At 33.6% G+C, this 13766-nt stretch overlaps 2 protein-coding genes across 2 annotated transcripts; one reads left to right on the top strand and one right to left on the bottom strand.

Moving 5' to 3' along the window:
- Positions 1–905: 905 nt before the first annotated feature.
- LOC133310270 (putative RNA polymerase II subunit B1 CTD phosphatase RPAP2 homolog) lies at positions 906–6909 on the top strand. Its single transcript, XM_061511170.1, has 7 exons — positions 906–1008; positions 2151–2771; positions 2959–3765; positions 3852–4045; positions 4142–4405; positions 5273–5431; positions 6240–6909. Exons 2-7 carry the CDS (start codon positions 2183–2185, stop codon positions 6342–6344), a joined length of 2118 nt encoding a protein of 705 aa, XP_061367154.1. The 5' UTR covers positions 906–1008; positions 2151–2182; the 3' UTR covers positions 6345–6909.
- A 137-nt stretch (positions 6910–7046) lies between these two features.
- Positions 7047–10728, bottom strand: LOC133310271 (protein WVD2-like 4). Its single transcript, XM_061511171.1, has 9 exons — positions 10441–10728; positions 9423–9615; positions 8951–9307; positions 8790–8848; positions 8525–8602; positions 8277–8358; positions 8124–8195; positions 7893–8000; positions 7047–7657 (listed from the first exon to the last, which is right to left on the bottom strand). Exons 2-9 carry the CDS (start codon positions 9609–9611, stop codon positions 7247–7249), a joined length of 1356 nt encoding a protein of 451 aa, XP_061367155.1. The 5' UTR covers positions 9612–9615; positions 10441–10728; the 3' UTR covers positions 7047–7246.
- Between the last annotated feature and the right edge of the window lie 3038 nt (positions 10729–13766).

Genomic DNA, 13766 nt, shown 5'->3' on the forward strand with positions numbered 1-13766 from the left:
GTGTACTTATTTAAAATTTGGAATATCTCTTCTATTGATGTATGTATAATTATATACACTTAAGAAGAATGCATCAATATATATATATATATATATATATATATATATATATATATATATATATATATATATATTGTGTTTACATCTAATTTATTTCATTTGTTCCTAAGTGATGTTTTATTTTTCTATAATTTTTTTTGTTAAAAAAATTATATTATATAAATAAAGAACGCGATCATGTTATTGTGTTTACATCAAATTTATTCCATCTGCTCCTTAGTGTTTTTTTTTTCTATATATATATATATATATATATATATATATATATATATATATTTAAAACTATATTGTCTTACATAAGCAATGATAAACTTAAAAAAAAAACAAAGGAGAATCCTAAATAGTAAAAAAATAAAAATAAATTCAAGAAATAGTTGACAAAATAAAAAATCACGAATACTATATGATTGGGTTTTATCAATAAGATAAATATTCAATATCAATTATTAAAATACACGCACCCACATGTGCACAGATATATAAGATTAAAATCACGTTTATTAATTCTATTTATATATGATATTTTTAAAAAAAATTTAATTATGTAAACTATTAAATTTAAATGAATCAATAACTAAATGATTTTAATTTTTTATTCCTGGAAATTGCAATTATGGCAATTTAAGTGTGGCAGATTTTCTGCCCCCGCTAAACACATCTATTAATTCAATTTGGAGTTACAGGATATTCGTACTTATGCCATTAATAAAAAATCTCACAAGTTATTTAATATTTAATGAAATCCACGTAAAATCTTGTTCAATAATAATAATAAAAATGGAAGACTCAGTCAATATCATTTTATAATAGTTTTCCAATTCATTTGAATACCTTATACCTAATCTAATAATCTTTCTCTTCTTCTTCTCCTCTCTCTCTCTCTCTCGCTCCTGAGCAGTTGCAGTGCTCCATTGAAGCTAGGGCAGAGTCGTCGACTTCACCTTTTGAGTAACTACTTTGCTTCTTCTTCTGCTATCTGTGAAGCTTAGATTTACCATTCTATAAACATATCAATCGATTAATTTGTCTTGCTACAATAACGAAATTGAAATATCACAGCAAACAAATTGTTCTTTACTTTGCATTCTTAACTCCAATCTATAATTTCCCTGATAGATCGGACAGGGTTCTAGGGCTTTCCCCCATCGGGCAGGAACTCGTCCAATCTAAGTTGCGCAATATCTCTATTTAAGTCGAATGAATTCTTACTGGGATAAGTGGTTGCCGGAAGATTGTGACTTGAATGGTAATGACTTGAACAACCGATTCTGGTATTAATATAACTTAATAAATTCATCCCGTGGGTGCAACTAATAAAATTAGACTAGGAACCAAAAACCAGACGAAATACTAGGTATAAAGTAAATTGCCCAATGTTTCTTTTTGCACACAAGTGTGAATTGAACACGTAATTTAATATAATTGAACACGTAAATCCCTTACGACTTACGACTAGATCAATCCTAGTGGCTTAAAATCGCCCAATGTTTCCAAATTAGTCTAGCTTTGTACCTTTACGGCATAAACCGTATATCTAAGAGAGGTCGTCTTTCTTTGGGTTGGTAGTAATGGAATGGTTTCCTATTAAAATCCTTTGCTTTGCAGCTAACAGTAAAAAAAAATGGGAAAAAAAAAATCATAGGCGTATACAGCTTTATAACAATCTCTCTCTCTCTCTCTCTTCTTTTGGTTTCTGCATTCTGTCATTGAAACTAAGCAAGTAGTTGTAAATTTGTTGGTTATCTAAGGTAAGAAGTAATAATTTGTTAAGAGCTCTTGGTCATTACCTATTACGAGTCTATGTTTATGTGTCCAAAGGATGAGGTTGTATGATGAATGTGATGAAGCACTGAATATAAGATGTTGTTTGTGTTTGAGTTAGTAAGGGTTCTCAGGGGATAGAATAAAGCTTTATTTATTTATGTATTTTTTGTTTTCTGGGCTTTTAATACTTTATGATCAATGCAATGATTTATCTTTCCCTTTTTTTGGTTATTATTTTAATGCGGTTGGTTACCTTTTATGTCCCGCGAGCTTAAATTTTGTTGGAATTTAGCAACTTATTGCGGTGTTGTTTGTACATGATGCAGTTCTAGATTTTTGCTTCTGAAGCTTTTGTTCAATGGCAAGGGACCAACCGGTTTTTGTCAAAGATGCTATTTTCAAGCTGCAAATGTCCCTCCTTGAAGGCATCCAAAACGCAGACCAGCTGTTTGCAGCTGGATCTTTGATGTCAAGGAGTGACTATGAAGATGTTGTAACTGAACGATCCATCACAAACATTTGTGGTTATCCACTCTGCCGCAATGCTTTGCCATCTGATCGCCCTCGAAAGAGTAGATATCGGATTTCACTGAAGGAGCACAGGGTCTATGACCTACACGAGACATATATGTTTTGTTCTTCCAGTTGTGTTGTTAACAGCAAATCTTTTGCTGGGAGCTTGCAAGATGAGAGGTGCTCGGTTTTAGATTCAGAGAAACTAAATAATGTTCTTAGGTTGTTTGGGAATTTGAATCTGGAATCAGTGGAGAATTTGGGAAAGGATGGAGATTTAGGTTTGCCTGGCTTGAGAATCCAAGACAAAACAGAAACCAGCTCTAGGGAGGTGTCTTTGGAGCAGTGGGTTGGACCTTCAAATGCAATAGAGGGTTATGTACCAAAACCAAGAGATATTGATTCTAAGGGTTCTCAGAAAAATATAAAAAAAGGTGAGAATTTTGTGGCATCATTGGTAATTATAAGAAACCCTTAACAGTCAGATATTCTTCTGCTATTTCTTGATTAAGAGTGTCTTGTTTATTGTGTCATGTTCAATGTTTGGCCTATTGTTGATTATGACATGACTGTGATCCTTTTTCACTTTCCGACTAAGTGGGCTTTGATTGTGCATTGCAGGGTCCAGAGCTAGTCATGGCAAGTTGAATGGTGACAAAAATTTAATGAACAGTGAGATGGACTTCATGAGTACTATAATTATGCAAAATGAATATAGTGTTTCAAAAGTATCATCAGGTCAAACAGACACAACTTCTGATAATCAAATTAAACTAACAGCCGTAGTGGAGCAGCCACAAAAGGTTGGAAGTAAAGTGGTCAGGAAAGATGATGATAGCATTCAAGATCTGACTTCATCTTTTAAGAGTGGTCTAAATTTAAGTGCCTCAGAAAAAGAAAAAGAAGTAGCCGAATCATGTGAAGCTGTGCTCAAATCCTCTCTCAATCCTTGTGATAAAAAGAAAGTTGTTCACTCTGTCTCCTTATTAGAAAGACAATGTGATGTAGAACATAATGATTCTGAAAGGAAATCAACACAACTCAAAGGGGAAACAAGTAGAGTTGTTGCTAATGGTGATGCTTCTGCTTCCAAATTAGGTCCTGCTAATGTTGAAGAGAAATCTCAAATAGAAAAAGCAACCGGATCGAGCAAGACTAAACCCAAATCTTCTCTTAAATCCGCTGGTGAAAAGAAACTCAGTCGCTCTGTTACTTGGGCAGATGAGAAAATGAACAACTGTGGGAGTAAAGATCTTTGCGAGGTTAAAGAATTTGGAGATATTAGAAAAGAATCTGACATAGTAGGTAATACAGATGTTGCTGATGATGAAGATATATTACGTTGTGCATCAGCAGAAGCTTGTGCAATTGCATTGAGCCAAGCATCAGAAGCTGTTGCATCTGGTGACTCAGATGGCACTGATGCTGGTAATTACTGTTTCTACTATGGGTTTTGTATTTAAATATTAAATGATTTCTAAAAGTTTTATTGTCTATCAATGAATCTTGTTCAGTTACTGAAGCTGGTATTGTAATATTGCCAAGTCCACACAATGCTGTTGCAGAAGGTAATATGGAGGATGTTGATATGCTAGAAACAGATTCGGTTACTCTGAAGTGGCCAAGAAAGCCTGGAATTACTGATGTCGATTTGTTTGACTCTGAAGACTCATGGTATGATGCTCCACCGGAGGGCTTCAGTTTGGCTGTAAGTCTCTAGTAAAATGTTTTAAATATTCAAAGCTGTACAAGTTTGATATACTCTATGACATGCCTGATGCTTTCTTTTTTTACTTTCTTCCAGTTGTCCCCTTTTGCAACTATGTGGAATGCCCTCTTTTCATGGATAACATCATCTTCTTTGGCATATATATATGGGAGGGATGAAAGTTTTCATGAAGAATATCTATCAGTGAATGGGAGAGAGTATCCTTGCAAAATTGTCTTGACAGATGGTCGGTCCTCTGAAATAAAACGAACTTTAGCCGGTTGTCTTGCTCGAGCTTTACCTGCAGTTGTTGCTGAGCTCAGGCTTCCAATACCAATATCTACCTTGGAGCAAGGGATGGTAGGATTTTGGAGTTATCTTTATTGTTTTAGTGTATGTTGTGTTATAGTTGTCTTAAATTAAGCCATTATAGATTTATAATACTTTGGTAGGCAAGGCCTATCCCCTACACAAAAAGCACCCACATAGTCACACACATGCACACAAAATAAGGAAATCAACGAAGTTTGAGGTTAAAATGAAATTTTAAATGGTGGAAGAGGAAAAATCAATTCATTTGAGCATGCATGTTATTTCATTCCTTGTATTGCTCAATTTAGGGATATCTGCAATAATTGCAAGATATCAAGTCCCATTGGTCTAAGCACCTAACTGAACTAATAGTTAGTGTTCATTACTGGAAGCAAATACTAAAATGATTTCTCTATGTTGCATTAATTTATTTTCTGTGACATAGGAACTGGTTTAGATTGGCAATTTGGAGGATTTTTTGGTTTTAAAATTATGGTTTATTATTTGAAAATATGAAATATAATTTTAAGGATCAGTTTAAAAAATTGTGAAAGGGGAGCCTAGGCTCAATTGTTCGAGCTGTTGCCATGTGACCTGGAGTCACATGTTAGAGTTGTGCAATCAGCCTCTTGCAGAGTCAAGGTAAGGCTACCTATTATAGCTTCACAGGGTGGGTCGGCCCTTTTCCTGGACCAGCGCATAGCTGGAGCTTTATGGCACTAGGCTGCCATTTTTTTTTCTTTTCTTGTTTTAGTTTAGAAATTTGTGAGAGTTCACAGCTTTAAGGCTATGTAATGCGGATAGGTTTAAGATATAATCTTCATATCTGTATTGAGAAAAGTCTTTTAAAATATCCACTTTCGTATTGTATGTGGATGGGTTCTATGTGAGTTAATTCTCTTAACTTTCTCTCAGGTCTGCTTGCTGGATACAATGTCATATATGGATGCACTTCCAGCATTCAGAACGAGACAATGGCAAGTGGTTGTTCTTTTGTTCGTTGATGCATTGTCGGTTTGTAGAATACCTGCTCTTATCTCGTACATGACGGATAGGAGAGCCTTGCTTCACAAGGTGAGACCTTTTGTTTGTGTTGTACTGATTTATTATTTTATATACCATTACTTAAGCAGGAATCTGATTATATGCATGAAGCATTAGTAATGTTGTTGGATTGCATAGATATCCTTGCAAAAAAGTTTAATCCTTTATTATGACAGTGATCTTTTTGGTTAAGGTAGTTCATTTTACATCTAATATCTCCACATTCTCATTTGCTAGCATTTTGGTAATTTTTCATCTGCGTTCCCTTTATAAATGTTTTGTCACCGTTTATTGGTTCTAATGGGAACCTAACAATATAAATCCCACATAGCTTAGCTGCCTGCTTAATTTTGTTCTCCTTCTACGGCTTAGACTTGATAGCCACTTTTTATGATTTTATAATTTAGTTCATCTAATGTGATTCTCCTCCCATGGCTGTGGACTTGAAATTCTTGTTCCATACTATGCCTTACAAGTCAGGATGACCACAAGCCGTGCACACAGATTGCCATAGGCCACAGATTTGTGGCATGTGCATGTGACTTGAAAAAGTAAAACCCAACTTGGAATTTTCCCTTTTACTTTGACTTCCTCTGTCTGTGTGTTTGTTGGGGATGTTCGAACAATCAATTGCTTTGTGGAAAACGATGTTCAATATATAAATTTAGCTATCTGATGGCTTGCAAAAATACCTATATGACAAAGCTGGAAAATGGAGGTTAATGGTATCTTATTATGTTGAAGTTTTATCTCTTCTCTTATGTCACGCCAGATTTTGATGTAATGACACTCTTTTAAATTGGTTAACCGTTGTTCTGGTATTGGTTTTGTAAAACAGGTTTTGAATGGTACTCAATTAGGTATGGAAGAGTATGAGATTTTGAAGGATCTCATAGTACCACTCGGCCGAGCACCTCATTTCTCTGCTCAAAGTGGAGCGTGACAACATGGAACTTCCAACGTAATGAGCCAAAAGTTGGAACTTATTCAAACTCCTCTAGGACTTGTAATGATGAGTGGCTGAGTGCAATCTTTCTTTTTTTTCCTTGGAAAAATTAACTTTCAAGCATTGGAGTGCTGGGTAAATCTGTTTATAGACATCAAACAGCATATAATTAACCTAGCGTCTAAGCAACCAAATGTGTATATACTTCAATGCTAGTTAGTGGAGTGATGAAAGAAAAATTGATATTCAAATGGACAATAATCTGAAATATTGTCTTATTATGTGGCAGTTTGTATTTTTCTACAAACTGCTGGTGGAGGGGGTAAAGGGCAAATATCTTCTCCATAACTATATGAAGAACTTACAAAAGTCCAAACTTTCTTTACTGAAGGAATGTCTATTTGTTAGGGGAATATGCTTAGACAAAAATATAAATTGCAAGTCTGTGATGACCATGACCATCTTTCTTTTGACTTGCAAGGGATTAAAGCTTTAGCAAATTGAAGTGAGGGAATGCTTGCCTTGTATATTGCATACAAAGCCAAATGTGTTCCTAGTTTCATTTATGTATGGATATTGCTTTTATTTACGATCAACTTGGAAGAGGACCATCTAACATGCTTTCCTTAATGGGAAGCTACGAAGAGCAATGGTGTTCTGCTCTCTGTGTTTCTTGAATCAGAGGACAAAAGACATGAATTGCTTGCTAAAAATAATGAACTGACAAGGCTCTTTTACTATAAGTTACAAACGGTAACAGTTCAATACAAGAAGCAACCATCTTTAATTGCAATACATGTTTATGATAAACAAGAAGCAACCTCTATATTCACAATAATACTGCAACAATAGGTAACATGGAATCTAAGCTCACATAAGCACTCTTTCGTTATACGAGACTACACTCCAACAGTAACTTCATACGATACAATTTCGGGTGTGGATGAATTTAAGACCAGTGCACCATTCTGAGCAAGATCATTTTCAGAATCTAGCTCCATATCATTTTGGTATTCAGAATTGTTAACCGGTGGAGCTTGGCATTCTTCATTGCTTCCTATACCTGCTTTTGCATCTTGCATGATTCCTGAGACTGCAATTTTCGTGCTAGACCTGACCGAATCTCTCAGCTTGGCATGAGTTTTTCTGATTGGTTTATTAGAAATCACATTTTTATAACCCTTTGCCTTGGTTGAATCATTCTGCTGTTGCTTCTTATGTGGGCTAGAACAAGATTTATCTTCTGCGTTGTTCACAGCAGATCCTTTGTTCCTTCCAAGCTTTGGGGATATTGGGCGTGTTGTAGGTACCTAGTTGATAGATAAAATACATCAGAATATATATATTAAGAAAGAATGAATATAAAAAGAGAAAGCCCCATAAAAGAAATTCTGAATAAAGAGTAGGTTCTTTAGCTAAGAAACACTTGAGCAACTATGGTCACAAACAAATTTAGAAAGAAAAAAACTTAATTGTGAGAATGGACAGGCATCTCATAACTCCTTTTAGAAGGCATTATCAGCTGAGAGAACATATATGAGTTACCTTCTTCAGTTCAACTTTTGGAGGAGGTTCCTTGTAGAAACTTGGCATTGGAGTGGCTTTGAATGCCATCCTCTTCCTCAATTGCTTGATCTCTGCCTCCTGGTTTTCCTGCCAGAAAATCAGAAGAAAAAATGGAGAGAATAAGTTAAAAGCTGCAGATAATTTGCCAGTGAGAACTCAAACCACATGGAACAGAATCTGTTAAATTCATCTAGTTGTTCTCATTTGTACCTTTGATTTCTCTTGCAGGTTAGTTTTCTCTGCTTCCTTTTCCTGGATTTTCTCTTCTAACTTAGAGAAGAACTGAGAGAAAAGGAGAAAATAGGATTAGTATCTGGCATATGCAATATTAATATCAGTAGGTTGTAAGGTTTCAACAACAACCTCTTTCCTTTTTTCTGCTCGTTCTTCCAATCTGAAGGAAAATCCAGAACCACCACTACTCTTCCTACGAGGAGTAGCACTTCTGATAGCATATAAACAAAACTTCATGAATAATTGAGTTAAAGAAAAAAGAATAAAGGATGAGAATTCATTCATCAAGAAATAACAATGCCCCAGATTTATATCCCAATGAGATAAATAGACAAGTAAGGATGACATAATTATCTGAAGAGTAATCGTTATCATACGAAGTTGTGGAATAAGCATCATCTTCCTCTTTATTTGGTTTTTCAGTTTTTTCTTGGTTTGAAATCTGATCAACAGGTCTGCAATAATGTCAAAAACCATTAGGTGATAATCCATTTAACAGAAAAATGCAAAACAATCTCCTGAATATATATAGTCTTCATTACAGTGGAGGTCACCTTAGACTAAAAAATATTGATAAAGAACATTATAACTTAGTCAAACTGCAAACAAAGTTTTAGTAAATCTTGGTAAGTTAGAACTTACAGGGATGCCTCAGATGTAGGGGTCTTGGCAACTGCATTCACCAGAGTTGACCTTCCAAACTGGTTGATAGAAAAGTCATGAAAATGGAGACCAATGAAAAGAAGCTTAAGCTACACAAGGAAAGGCACTCAGAGAATAAAACAAAACAAAGATCTCTCTACCACAGATCTTTTAAAGCTAGTCATGGATGTCAAAGAAGCCCTTTGGTTAGAATTTCCAGGGTTTGTTTTTGCTTCCTTTGAGTTCACTTCAGTGTTTGTCAACCTTCTTGGATGACCAATGGAAGCCTCAGCTCTAACCCCATTACCTTGAACATGCTTTGCTTCTGTCTTCACGAGAATCCCATCAATGCTTTTCTTTATACCATTTCCATGAGCTGATTTGGCTGGGAAAGAAAGGCTTTTGGAAAGGTTTGACCTATGTGTTTGAGATGATGAAGTTTTGGCATTCAAATTTGGTTTATCTTTGGTGGCAGACTTCTTGTTCTTTGAAGCAACACCACCTTTGACACCAGGTTCCTAACCATGTTAATATAAATTAGTTAAGGTCGCACATCATGTACACTGTGTTCTAACTGTAAATAATCATTAAAAATTTAGTTGAAAAATGATTCTGATAAATAGTATGTGGTACCTTGGCACGATTTGATTTTTTACTTGCTGCAGAATTGGGGCCTTCAGCTTCTACTACAGGTTCAGATACTTCATTGGTCTGAATTTCTGCATTATAATCGTTTTCAACTTCTTCAGTTATGTTCTCCTTAGTTGTTTCACCAATAACATGTTTTTCGTCCTCCATAGCAACTCCATTTTCAGATTCCATTGTGCTATGAATAGTTGCAAAAAATAAAGTGAGTTTAAAGATTATCAGTTGTAAAAGAAAAACCAATTATTTTTTTCGGTTTCTGAATCAAATAACAGAATACAAAGAACATAAATAGAAAATCCAACACAATATGCACATTTCTTCATAGTTCTACCCTTTCAGGCTTCTAGCCAAAGGCCAACTACAATTTTCTCTGGAAATTAAAGCTTATTTAAGGACAGATGTAAAAGATCAAGAGTAAACAGTGTTCTCTGATCCATCTTAATGTGCATTACTTGCAAGAAATTTCCTTTCTTGAAGCCGACCGTTTTCAGCCCCTTGAATCTTCAAATTCTTAACTTGAATATAAATTCTCTATTAGCAGAATTTAGCAAAACCTGAATTCTTTGCAATGTTTGACACAAATCTAGACTTAAACATATCACCACCCCTTTCTTTAGTTCTTCAAATAAATTATTTTTCTGAAACAAAAAAGATAAATAGAAAGGAAATGAATCTACATGGTAGCCTCAATTAATTCTCCATTGCTATTCTCTACTACCTGCATTCAAATCCTCAGATTCCAATGCTACATTTTCTCAGTAATAATAAACAAACAATAAAGAAGTACTTTGGATCTTCATCCCCTGGAACAAACTCATCACAAATTTAACACAGACCCAGATAAATTGAGCGTGATTTACATTGAAAATACACACAATTCCAATAAAAGAAGCTACGCAGAATCCAAATCAGAGTAACAGAAAAAGACGAAATGCATCTAGGGAAAACAAACGATAAATGTAAGAATTCAGAACTTCTAGATACCATAGATGATTATGGGTACCTCTTAAACTTGGTTTTTGGAGTGTGAGACACACAAAGAAATGGAGATTAAGCAGTGGTTTAACAAATTCAAAGACTGAATTATGCTAAAGATTGGTGGTAATGTAACAGACAGAACCAAAGTAGAATATGGTGATCGATGGTGGTTTGGATTAGAAGCACTAGAAGAAGTGGATTTTTAAGTGCTTGTGGTGTGTGTGTGTGTGTGTGTATGATTGTTGAAGGTGAAAGCTGTAGTTTGGTGACACTGAGGTTCTCAATGAAGATATGGAAGAGAGATTAGTGAAAAGAAAGCTCAAGTGGGACTAGCTTTCAATGAACTGGAATAGATAGATTAATAGGAACTGCCACAATGACTCTTCTACCACTCCTCAAACATGTAACTGTCACAAGAATCAATCATGTTTGTGGAATCAAAAGTGAAAAACAATACATTTACGTTGTTTCTTTTGTCTTTTGTTAATATCTTTGCTTGTCAGATAAATGATCATTTGGATGATTATTACTTACAACAAAAATTTTGTAAAATTGTCCGTTTACATTTTTCATATTCCATGATACAAATTATCTCCTGCAATATACAAAAAGTAGATGAAATTCACTTTTTTTTTTCTCTCTCATCTTCTTAGTGGGTCCCACCTATTTTTCTTGTATCGCATGAGACAATGAAAAATATATTTTCCTATGTTTATATGCATGTAGTGTTTCATGCAATATGAGAAATATATTTATCTATGTTTATATGCATGTAGAAATATATAATAAATGTGTTTAGTCAATTAGTGAAATACTCCGAAATGCATTCTCATTCTTTTTTTTTTTTTAGATCTATGCACCGGGGTCAAAATAGTGTCAAAACTCTATCAAATTTTTAACACAATTGCTTAACAATTCCTTATCAATTAATTGGTTAGTGATTATTTTTCATGTTACCGTTGATATGTAACTTGAATCCTATCACATAACTAAGTGACATGAGAGGATACAAAGTACAAGTAATCAATAATTGCATTCTTATGACTAAAAATGATTTTGTATCAATTCTTGAAACTAACTTCTGGGAAGAGGGTGCCACTGCCAGCAAATTTTGTTATAAAAAAATATGGGGGAATAAAGAGAAGAGGAGGTTACTAAGTCTTTCTTTACATATTAGAAAGAAAAGAAAAAGGAGAAACAGTTCATTTGTTTTTTTTATATTATATTTTGGAGACTTTGGTAATAGACAAAGATGATTGAGTACATAAATTGAAGATAGATAGGATGATTCTGGTTTCTTCGGAGTGATGAAGAGAGACTTGTCCATATATGATGAATTATTTTTGGCTAGCATATTTTAATCTAATAAAGGTTATTCAAACAGGTAAGTGCACATCCATTTTCTTCTTAACTGCATCTACGTGGACTCGCTCATGTAGCCTTGGTTGAACGTGTATGCCTCCTCATCTCAGTTTGTGATCAACAGTTATGTTAAATTTATGATATATTTATGGATAAAGTGTGTGTCATTTTAAAGGATGTAAAATTATATTATTTTAAAAGAGAGAAAGAAGAGATAGATAAAGAAGGAGAGAGAGTTGACAAAAAAAATAAAAGTGTGGGTCCCACTTCTTTGTGAGAGTAAAATGATATAAGTTGTGTCATTTAAAAGGATAAACATTTTTCCCTATATTTATACATATATTTCCTTATTACCAAAACAAATTTTGTTTTAAGTGTCCTTTTTTTTTTTTTTTTGGTAAACGTTTTAAGTGTCCTTTAAATACTAAATATACACCCGAATATCTATTGCTTCAAGTGGTAAGAATTTTTTTTTCTTAATAAATCTATAAGTTTGGAGAAATATGTTATATTTACAAAATTTTTGTTTACAAACTATATATGTACTTCAGGGCAATATTATTAAACCCGGCCCAGTTATTGACTCGGTCGAGGTACTGAGTCACTAGGTTACTGGTTCAACCGCATGACCCGTTATGTAAATATACAATTTATATTAAAAAAACTATAAATATACTTAAATACTTGTAAAAAAAAAATACAATTTTAAATATTTTAATATGAAAATAATAAATTACATATCATTGTCCAACAAAAGAGCAATCAAACATATAATATTTGTGATACTAGTGTTTCAGATTCAGTAAACGACATCTCTAACTATAAATCAAATCAAAATTCCCTGCATATTGCATAATTAAGATAATATTAGTGTTGTAGGTACATAATCTATGTAAGTTAATAAACTACAAATCACTCAAATATTTCAAAAGAAAACAAATCATTTGTGTTTGAGAGTAAAAAAAAGAAGAAATTAATTTATGAAAATAAATTAATTTTTTTTCTTTTTATAGACCGGGATAGGTCATCGGTTGAACCGATCGGGTCACCGGTTTTTACGAAAACCGGCCGGGTCGCACCGGTTCTGTAACATGGCCAATTCAATATGAAAATCGTACCGGTTACATGACCGGTTCACCGGTTTCCGAGTCGACTCGGCCGAGTTAGTCCGGTTTTTATAACATTGCTTCGGAGAGTACATTTCCAAGTGAATGTACTTCCCGAAATATATAATATAATTTATAAAAAAAAATTGGTAAACATAATCCTTCTCAAATTTGAAATGGAAAAAACTGGAGGGTTGTCCTTTATACGAGTGAAAAAATGTTTCTCCTATCGTAAAGATAAAGTTATTTTTTGGAACTGCAAGACATTATCGTTCATGAGTTTTCTAAAAAAAAAAAATTCTCAAACCGTAATAACCTCAAAATAAATCATTTAACTTTATCTCGTGGTAAGAGAAAAATTAAACTTTTATATAAGTCCAATACTATTCGAACTAGACTAATTAAATTTCCAATAACTAGGTGAAAAAAATTGTACAAAAATAGAAATTCTATTATGAAGTGAAGTAAAGCAAATTTTATTATAAGTAAAACAAACTTTTATGTGTGTGCTATTAATATAAGTTGCATAATTTTTAACAAAAAAATAAAATTACACTTCAATTGGTTGAATTATATATAATTTCACAAACATCTTTTATTATATATTAGAGGGGCAAGAAAGTGAAATGAGGAAAGAGGGAATGAATGCAAGGCAACATAATATAAATCACTATTTAAGAACATGGCAATGCAAGGTGTGTAGGGGCCTAGGGCCCGTGGTCAGGGGTGTCTGCCCGTAACTTATATGCCACTACAGACAATAGAGTTAATGTGTTAGGTTAATTTTAAGGAAATTATAAGTTTAAACTTATGTATTATAAAAATTAAGATTTATGAGTAGTGTTATATAATTTAATAAATAGATAGAATTTTGTGTTTGATT

Source organism: Gastrolobium bilobum, unplaced genomic scaffold, assembly GCF_033153095.1.
Source record: "Gastrolobium bilobum isolate Gb01-03AN ecotype WA unplaced genomic scaffold, APGP_CSIRO_Gbil_v1 utg137061, whole genome shotgun sequence".
NCBI classification, from domain to species: Eukaryota; Viridiplantae; Streptophyta; class Magnoliopsida; order Fabales; family Fabaceae; genus Gastrolobium; species Gastrolobium bilobum.